Source organism: Micropterus dolomieu, linkage group LG18 (genome assembly GCF_021292245.1).
Source record: "Micropterus dolomieu isolate WLL.071019.BEF.003 ecotype Adirondacks linkage group LG18, ASM2129224v1, whole genome shotgun sequence".
Classification (NCBI taxonomy): domain Eukaryota; kingdom Metazoa; phylum Chordata; class Actinopteri; order Centrarchiformes; family Centrarchidae; genus Micropterus; species Micropterus dolomieu.
The window spans coordinates 22,915,694-22,926,160 of record NC_060167.1 but is presented as its reverse complement, the minus strand read 5'-3'; the positions used below and the strand labels follow the sequence as shown (position 1 = coordinate 22,926,160).

The 10,467-nt window shown below is 42.4% G+C and overlaps 1 protein-coding gene across 1 annotated transcript; it reads left to right on the top strand.

The window, feature by feature from the left end:
- Nucleotides 1-7,548: 7,548 nt before the first annotated feature.
- Nucleotides 7,549-8,568, top strand: LOC123956787 (neurogenic differentiation factor 4-like). Its single transcript, XM_046029220.1, has one exon. The coding sequence runs from the start codon at nucleotides 7,549-7,551 to the stop codon at nucleotides 8,566-8,568; it is 1,020 nt and encodes a 339-aa protein (XP_045885176.1).
- Nucleotides 8,569-10,467: the final 1,899 nt, after the last annotated feature.

Here is a 10,467-nt window from a genome sequence, read left to right as displayed (position 1 = left end):
TCTGCAGTGTAATTTTTCCGAGTAGTCTTATAGAGCAAGAGAATGTGGTGTTCTCCCAGGGGCACCATCGAAATCTGCCTAATGGGGCAAAAAAATGGGTGTTTACATACCCTGGATGGGCACAATACAGACACCAACCTTTCAGTAGTAAGAGCATGTGTGCATCTGACACAATCGCTTATTGTCTTATAAAACAACACAACAAAAAAACAAAATGCAGTCTTTTGCAGTCCGAACTATAGAAACAAAACGACATTAACTGATCCTGTTCTGCTTGACCTGCTTCAAACAGTAGCCACCAGCTAAACCTGTTCTTATCAGCTGTCCATAAAGCTGTGTGTAACTCCCCAGTGGGCGGCTAAGTGTGTGTGCATGTGTGTGTCTATGTGTGTGCCTGAATGGGTGCATCCTTGTGTGTGTGTGTGTGTGTGTGTGTGTGTGTGTGCCCAGCTGGGATGGGGGTTGATTTTACTCTTTCACTCATCTAGGGTGACTAACAGGATAAATTCTGGTCTGCTGACAGAACAGGGGGACACACTTGCAGCCCTGTTTGAAGAAAGTATTACAGGAGATGGATCTGCCACTGATCCCATTGTCTACCAGTCTGTGTGCATTCATGCAAAACAAGAGCACAAGACCAGTCAGTTCGCAGAATAACTGTGGCCTTCAGTGATTCTTCTGATTTGGGCCTCACATGTAGTCAAGGTGTTGCAGCAACATGACAATATAGTTTGCCCAGGGAAGAATTTCTCTTGCTGTTTGGTCAGGCCATATCACATTTTGTGAGCTGGTGACTAGAAATTAGAAGAGTAAATCTTCTCTCTTTTCACACTGCCCTCTTTTAAAGCCCCAGTGGAATCAAATCAAATCACAGTGGGGCAAATGAAAGAAAAAAAGATTCAATTGTTTCTTTTGTCACTCACACAACTTCATAATCGAATTATAGCTGGCCACCCGCCAGCGTGTCCTCGCATCTCCCCCAAATGGGCTCCTCCTGGCAGATCTGGTGAGCCACCTGACTTTTGTTTTGTAATTATATTATCCCGCTCTCCCTTTAGCATGTTGTGGCTAATAGCTGCGCAGGCTAGCCCAGCTGCACATGCAGAAACAAAGCTGCTTATGGGGCCAGACAATGGACCCGTGGAAAAGGGACGCCTGAAGGCGGTCAGCCAATGAGCACGCACAACAGGGGGCCAACAGAGGGTTTAGAGAAGGGTTAAGGGGGTTTAGGGGTTCAGGCAGAGGGGGGTGTCTATTTTACCCAGTTGTGGGGTCCATCAATGAGATGGTTAGTAGGAGGACACATGGTCAACATCACCCCTGTGTCCCCAGGGTTGGTGCTGGGCTGAAGGGAGGTTCAAGTTTGGCTTAGATGCTGGCCAATTCTAAAGTTGATGGGGGACCATGAAATACAGAGCAACGTTCATTCTCTGGAGTTTATTGTATGCTTTCTGAACAATTTGATGACCATATTGTCATTACTGTTACCAATGGTATACATCTTGAAATGTATGCAGAGTGAGAGAAGGAACCTTCTTATAGATTTGCTGCAATAAAAGTATATCCAAGGCTGCTGGCAATTGTAGGAAGAAAAATTCTCTTGATTGCTGTTCATGCAAGACATCCTCTACCCTAGACACAAATGTTCACACTAACATGCACACACACCTCATGCTGTGGCGTTGGCATCTCTCTGAGGACTTCCAGTATGACAGATGGACAAAACCCACTTGCCCCCACTGTCACAAACAGAAACTCTGGGGATTCAGAGGAAGGTCATGTTTGTGTGTGTACTGGAGTGAAGTTTTCAGTCCTTCATATTTTACATTCTAATAAACTAAATTCCCACCTCACAAAGATATCTAGAAAAGGTGAGGGAGGCAGTGTCCTCCTGAGCAATGTGAACATGCTGAGTGAGCTGAGCAGCCAGTAGAGGATAGATGAGCATCTGAGCCACAGACTGTTAAAATAAGAGATATGTTTAAGAGAAGACCATCTGCAGCAGGACTTCATCATGTGCGGTCAGCACTGAGGGACCTGGGGACATCATGGCATACATACAGTGCTACACTTGAGCACCACTTGTGGAACATGAAGACTGGCTGATGTACAGTAAGTGGGTCAAACTGAAAATAAAATGATATAGGAGCAAAAAAGAGCAGTTTAATCATGACAAACATCGTATTTAGCAAGTTGGGACGCTACTGATACCCATAAAGCTAAATAAAACACAAATTCTAATTTATTTTAGTATCATAAACAGTGTTAGGAGTACACACAATGGGGACACAAGGCCTCAGCTATCATATTCCCCTGCTAGTTCCACTCAGGGGATGGCCCTGCTCTGCTATTCCCATTTCAGGCTGCAGGTGTGGAATAGGAAAGGCAAAGACCCCGGGGGGAGAAGCAATGGGTAAGGTGGTCGGCCTGGGAATGAGCGGGAGAATGAGAAGCACATCGTTTGGGTGTGCACATTACCTTGTAACCTATCTCAAGCCTCTCTGTTAGAGCATGTGGTGCCCTGTTTCTAAAGCATGCCTCTCTGTTCCCCCATCAGTGATGATGAGTGTCAACTAGATACCCTGTTGTTGTTCACTCCTTTGTCACAGAACATCAGTGTAGTTCAAGGACAGATTATGACCATTTATTTGTGGTACTCTCATCGACAATGTATAAAACAAGATGTTTTTATTCTTGTAATCTGACCGCATTGTTTAAACAATGAGAGGCATTACAATCACTCCTTGCAATTTGAATTAGTGTGCATATGCCAAATGTACATCTTGAATTTATGTGATTATTTTATCTGTTTCATGATCTGAATCACAGATGAACTGTCGGTCACAAGCCTTTTGGTTGTGAGTTAACAGGTGAACTAAGAAGGACATGAAATGATCTTTGAGCATAAATTTGTCCTGTTTAGACACAGATATCTTTTATGTTCCTTTTAGATACTTCACCAGCTCTGAAACATGAGAATCTACATATTTTGAAATCACTGACTGGGTGTTTAGGCACAATGTTTCAATCAAGAGCCAAAAGTCCAGACACTCATTTCCTTCGTCCTTGGTCAGCATAAACAAAATTAAAATTTGTGAATGCGTAATTAGTTTGTAGTGTTGCAGTTTATGATTTGAAGAACAAGTGCACGTTTAAAGTTTGGTTTAATGATCAAGTTATCTGAGAGCTATTGACATGTCAACTTTTGTTATGTCACTCTAGTCAGCATTGGTTGGTACAGTAGCCCTAAGCGGCCATCCATTCAAATACTTTTTTTACTCCGTTTTCCGTTATAACAGGATGATTATCTTGAGATCTTGAGATAACAAATGTTGTTTTCCCCTGATAATGGGATGATTTTCTCGTGATCTCGAGATAACGAACTGTAGCTGAATACAGGGGTGGGTGTGTTTCTTTACGATTATTTAATAGTACTTGTCAATGTGACTGGTTAGCTCAGTTGGTAGAGCACAGGACATGTAAATAGCTGTACCTCACTACATCTTTTTTGTTCTTCTTTTGTGTGTTTTTTATTATCCTCTTCAGCAAAGTTGTTACGAGGAGATTCAGGGGAATCCAATCACACATTCCCAACAGCTATTTCAAAGGTTCCAAAATAGCCATCAGGAAATGTGTAACGTTAAACTGATTCCCCTGAATGAAAAACGCAGGAATTTCCTCTGCCTGGAAATGATGGGGAAATGAAAAGTCCATAGGTTGATGGATGTGGACCAATTGCCAGCGTGTGCTTTATTGTGAGCAAGTGAAACAGTCTCCTCTTAAGAACTTTGTTGAAGAGGAATATAAAAACCATAAAAAAGGGGGGAAAATTGTTTATTATCAAACACACAACCCTCAGGCTATGAGTCCTGGGCTCTAAGAAACTGAGCTAACCAGTGACACTGAAAATCTATACCAAAATTACCATTAAGAAACTTTCCTGCCAACCACTGTGTTAAACTACAGTTTTGTTATCTCGAGACCAGAAGAAAATTATCCTGTTATCACAGGAAAACAATATTTGGTATCTTGAGAAAATTCCTGAAGACTACAAGTTTGAACAAAAAGAAATCTGGAGGTGTGGAGCTAGAAAGAGGTGAGTTTACCAGATCTCTGTAGCCTGCTGCTCATCTCTGCTTGAAGCTAGTAACTCGAGGCTACATTAGCTGCTAGCTTCATAACACACCACAATATCCCACCGAACTGTTTGACAAAGAACAAGAATAAGTACTCTTGTTCTGCTGCATCAATATTTATACTTTGCATCATGAGTCAGACAATGTTACATGGTATATAATGGCTTTAGCATAAAAAGAGCCGTATTCTGAAAGGTTCTTTGCAGAGCCAAAAATGGTTCTTCTATGGCATCACTCTATTAGCATTTTTATTTTTCTATGTGTCGTGGTACTTTGCAGATTTTCCATTCTTAAAGATCAGTGTATAAAGCTGAAAAGACCTTGACCAGCTGCAACTTTTAAATACTACTTACATGTTAATGCATAATCCACAATAATACATCAGTATGGATGCAGGCAAAATACAATGGGTGCTTTTACTTTTGATACATTTTTGATAATAGTGCTTTTACTTAAGTAAAATTTTGAATGCATAACTTCTACTAATGTTTTTACAGTGTGGTATTTCAAATGTTACTTAAAGGATGTGAGTACTTCGTCCACCACTCACAAATACTGACAAGCATGTCATGTTTGAACATTTAATACGGGTTATAATGATTTAAGCTGCTGTAAATCTAAAAGGCATGGACCCACATACTGCAGGGAGAGGAGGCCATGCAATGAGTCCCAAAGATGACTACCAATCGCCCGTCTGGTCAGAATTGCCTCTTGGGTGAAATTAACTTGTTCAACAGTCTGTCTCCGCAGTGCGGAGAGATGGATGGCTGAAAAGAGGGCGATATGGCGCAAACACCTGCTCACACGCAACTTCAAGCTGTCACATACAGTTAGGCTCAGCCGACTGAGCGCGTCTCTCCTCCGTTCAATGCAAACGTACTGCAGATTTGGCGGCCGCCCTCACGCAGCAACAAAGGCCCGGGCCTCTCCTGTTTGTCTGGAGTATTTCAGTGAGCTTATGCACATCTCTCTGACCCTCCACACACACACACACACACACACACACACACACACACACACACGGAGCTGCAGCGGGTCGAGACACGGGCCGGCCACGCGCGAGCTCAAACGCGTCAACAGGAATTGGATGGGAGGAGGAGATGGAGTAGGAGGAGCTTCAAACGTCGAGGTTAAAACCCAGAGCCCCCGCAGGGTGACGCACGCTAAGACTCTGTGGGACAGCTCTGCACCGAACTTCACCACTGTTGGACAGCGGACGTAGAGAGAGAAAGAGAGAGAGAGAAAGAGAGAGAGAGAGAGAGAGAGAGAGAGAGCAAAACTGCGATCCGCGGAGAAAAGAAACACATCATCTGCCAAACTTCCTGAGCAGGTCCCGAGACACATCAGCTTGGGTATGTTACAAAAAAGTTTAAAAAAGTTATTTAGGCTATGTAACCTGAAGGACTTTATAAGGCTGATTTGTGTATGTATGTGTGTGTGTGTGTGTGTGTGAGTGTGCGCGCGTGCGTGTATGTGTTAATCAGGCAAACAGATCATAGTTCTGATCCAGATCAATCGCTATTTAGCCTATGCGTTTTTTGTTTGTTAGTTTTTGACGAAGAAGCTGCATTTGGCACAGCCTTGCAGCTTTGGTCTCTAGCTAAAACACCTATAGTCAACGGGCAATAGTCTCGTGTAAAAATCTGTAGCCTATATATTATCAATCAATCATATTTCTACATGCTTCAGTCAACATTGATCAAATAGCTGCTCAAGCACGCAATTGACTATAGACACTAATACTTCTGCGTTTGGAAAAGTCTGATTTCAATTCAATCTGAGTCGTCTGCTGATCTGGGGATGTCGATCTTTCTTTTAATCCCATGGTGGCCGCTTCATCCACGGAGCAAATCCTGCGCTGCCCCAGATTGAAGTCCTGTCGGTGACTTTATCTCGCCGGGGCATTAGCCTACCAGTTCACAAACTGACCGGGATTACCCCGAGCGGGGGGGAGAGAAGGAATAAAAATAGATAATGCATATGAAAATTCAAATAGTCATCACTTAGCACAAAGGTTATCGTCTAGGGGATGCGCTCTTCCCCGCGCGTTATTGTGTCGGTCTATCAGTCACCAACACCTGTGGCAGAGGAGCGCGCGACAGGGGGAACTGTCCGGTGCTGAAACTGTCCGGCCCGTTTTGCTGACAGTCACGGTTTACAAAATACTTACTAGGTTATTATCATTATTATATTATTGGTGGATGAAATTTTGACATTCTCTGCCTCCAGGTGTTTCCTTTACAACCAGGAGTTTTGAAATACCAAGGTCATGAGCCCCTCTAATGCACCCCTCAACATCCAGAAAAATATGAACAGGTTTCAAAAAGAAGGACTGTAAAAGACCCACGTTGATTTTAACTGTTAATGAATAAATTTAATTATCAATCGTATTTTCTGTCAATTTTAATTGCATAAGCTGCAGAAAGCCTAAGTGGTCTTCACACTGTGAGGAATAAACTGGTGGAAAAACAATCCTCTTTTATTTTTATTGGCCTAAAACTAATCAAATCTAAACACATTCAGTCTTAAAATACTGAAATATATTACCTAAAATTCCCACTATAAAGAAGTTTTTGAGTCTAAACAAATGCTGTCAGGTGTTCTTCAGCAGTATTCAGATCCTTTATTTATATTTATACAAGAACAACCTGCAATACCACCATGTAACAATGCTCCAAAAGTATTAATATATTGAACTATTATGACAGATGCCTTGACATGGATGAAATATCATAACGCATCGTGATTATGTTTTAGCTGGTTGAGGTGGTGTTGGTAGTTTAATGTGTTGTATATATATATATATATGTACATCACATTTTATAAAGTCATCATTTTGTATTTAAAGAATATGCAAAGTCACTGGTAGGGGAGTAAAAAGCACAATAGCTCCCTCTGATAAGTAGTGTAGCAGCATAAAACAGAAATACTAAAGTTGAGTACAAATACTATGCAGTGCTTGAGTAAAAACTTTCTTTCTCTTATGTTGTGATTGTAGCCTAAGTGATGAATGAAACAAAGTTTTTCTTTGCAATAAAACCAACATAATGCTGATGATCCTGCTAGTCATTAATTTAGAGTATAATAATGCAATAAAGATTTTGACCCTCAATAAGAATGGGTTTTGTGGGTCCCCAAAACACTGTGAAGCCAAGTTGACCTCTAGTGAAATATATGATAATGTAACGAGCGAATATGAAATACATAATTACATAATACTGAAAAGACAGAACAGAAACATAAAGGATTCTCTCAAATGATAAAAGCAATCTGAGTCGCTGTGGTGGACGTTATTAAAACGTTTCCTAGTTTTTCTGAAATGTGAGAAAGTTTCTACAGTATTAGGATTGTAAGCGTGTCAGCACCACAGCACACATGTTTGACAAATTTGTTTTCTTTTTTCTAGAGTACTATGATGATTAAGCCATATGTGAGACAAGGCGAGGGAGAGGAGGTTGTCAGCCCTCTGCAGTGGATGGATGGAGACATGAGCTCACCTGATGGAGACGTGTCCGTCTCATCGCACCGCTACAGAGCAGGTGGAGTGAGCCAACAGGACAGAGAGATGGGGAGTGAGGATGCTGAGGAAGACGGGGAGGAAGAGGAGGAGGAGGAGGAGGAGGAGGAGGAGGGACAGGCTGATGAAAACGAGTCCAAACGACGAGGGCCCAAGAAAAAGAGGATGACCAAGGGCCGGCAGGAGCGATTCCGTGCGAGGCGTGTAAAAGCCAACGCCAGGGAGCGCTCACGTATGCACGGTCTAAACGATGCACTGGAGAACTTGCGCAACATCATGCCCTGTCACTCCAAAACACAGAAACTGTCCAAGATCGAGACATTACGGCTGGCCCGCAACTACATCTGCGCTCTGTCTGAGGCCCTGGAGGGGGGCCTCTCCACAGAGAGCAGGGCTTTCATGGAGACGCTGTGTAAGGGCCTCTCACAGCCCACCACCAACCTGGTGGCTGGCTGCTTGCAGCTGGGGCCTTCTCCTGGTGGTGGGATGAGGCCTGAGGACACGCACAGAGTTCGGGCAGCACCAACTTCTCTCGGTGGCATAGTGAGCTACTCCTCTCCAGGCCTGCCAAGTCCGCCTTACGGCACTTTTGACTCTGCTCACCTGCTTCACCTGAGGGCGATGAAAGGAGGAGTGTACCAGAATCACTCACCTAATGAATATAACGCTGGCGGTGTGGGGACCCCTCCATATGATGGCCCCCCTACACCACCTCTGAGCATCAGCAGTAACCTGGTGCCCAAACAGGAGCCTTCACCCCACTACCCACCCCCACACCACTTCTCCCCCACCCCTGTGGACCAGGGCTTGTATCAGACTCAGACCGGCTATGACGTACACTTAGAGGGACCATATGACTCCTACCATCCACCCCACATGCCCCCCCGACAGATAACCTCCGTCTACAGAGACTAAGACAGATCAGGAGGGTCGATTCTGCCATCAATCGAACCTGACTGCCTCGTCTTTGCTCCTTGATCCTTCATGAACACTGACTGACATTGATGTCTCATGGACTAAGACTCAAGGATGAGTCTGGTAGTAGAGAAACTGTAGAACAAAAATGGTTTGTTTACATGTGTGGTGCACTTAGTCTAGCACCGCTGAACATTGTTAACATTAGAACATGCTTGAGTAAAACTAATACATTTTCTTTAAAAAAAAAAGAAGAAAGATTACCAAATGACCTCAAGGGTCCTAACAGAAAATGTTGCTTTGGCCATTTTTACCAGATGTCCTGTTACTGTGATACAAGCACTTCTAATTTAGCTTTGGTAATATCAGATAATCTACATAAATTAAAAGTATTTCTATTTATTCTCTAATTTAATACAGCATATGTGGACTTTGTTCTGATGTGCAGGTGTGTGTCTGGTTTTCCTTTTGTATATATTTGTGGTCAATGCCTCTTTTGTTTGCTACTTAGACTGATAGTTTATCTCTTACATTTCTTTTGTGTCAACTTTTCTTTGTTATTTATGACAGTATTTTATGTTTTGCACTCAAAACATTCAGAGGTAGGTCCCAGCACGATGTAGCTGGTCTTTGGAAAGTGTTGTCTACGGAGGGAAGATGTTTTGATTTTAAAACTGGAAGAAAATATATAGGGAGGGAGTGATGGAGCGAGGGATCAAGATGAAGAAGCCAAAATGCCATTCTCAGGTTAACGTTCTGAAAATGAATATCTAGTTTCCAACAAATTTTGCATTGGATACCATGTAATTTGTCTTAGCCTTTTTCATTTTTGTTTGTCTTCAAAAATGTGATGTTATTAAAATATTAAAAATTCAATCAGTCCATGGATTCTGTGTTGACAGACATAGATAGATAGATAGATAGACTCAGCAGTGCCATCATCAGCAAGGTATCCTGTTTTCTCCCTACTTTGTTTCTCATTTTTCTCTCCAGATCTCGGTGGTTTAGCTGCACTAATCCTTCCGACGTCATTAAATGAAAGGGACGGATGTGCGAGGCAGGACTGTAAGATAAAGATTTATGATTAACATTGCTGCCCGGTCATGCAGACTTTCTTCCTCATTGACACTCGGACAGTAAAATCCTGTCGTGACATTCCCTCAGACAACAATTTAACACTCATATTTGTAATATACACATACACAGCACATTTATACTTTTTACCTTTTATATACACACACAGACATTGAGGAACATAATACCTAAATCAAAATTTATAGTGTTTGCATGACTTGGCCTTTAAATCCTTTTTTATGGTGGAGCAGGCGTAAGTCTGAGAATGAAAATGTGAGAATAGACATTGAATGACAACAAGTGGAAAAGAGAAAATTCTAATAAAAAGAGCAACTGACTGAGCAGAAAAATATCGTCCTGGAAATGTACTCTCAAAGGAGGAGGAAACAATTAAATAAAATAACAAAGATCTGATCTAAGAGCAGCCACTTCTGTTGATTCATGTTCCAGGCTGGTCAGTCTGAAGGCCACCCACTGAGAGGTCAGTTAGAGGGGGTCACAAGGTCACACTGGGTCATGGCTCACTGGTGGGAATGGTCTGAAAGAGTCAGTTGGATCATCTTGTTGCTGGTCAACTTATCTTCCTGTGTATTTCTGTACAATGTTCACTACATCTTTCCATTTAGAACAGTGAGCATTTGGTAAGTATGATGTTAGAGGTTATATTATGCATGAAATGCTCGTAATCCTGATAAACATGCTGATGAACATCCCACGCTTGACCTGCGCTGGGAGAAATATATCACTTTGTTTTTGCAAGGATTAGTATAAGCCTGTGCGTGTGTGTGTGTGTGTGTGTGTGTGTGTGTGTGTGCGTGTGCGTGC

Bases quoted from the DNA above. Each gene is read 5' to 3' on its own strand.
- LOC123956787 (XM_046029220.1), top strand. From the start codon at position 7,549: ATGATGATTAAGCCATATGTGAGACAAGGCGAGGGAGAGGAGGTTGTC.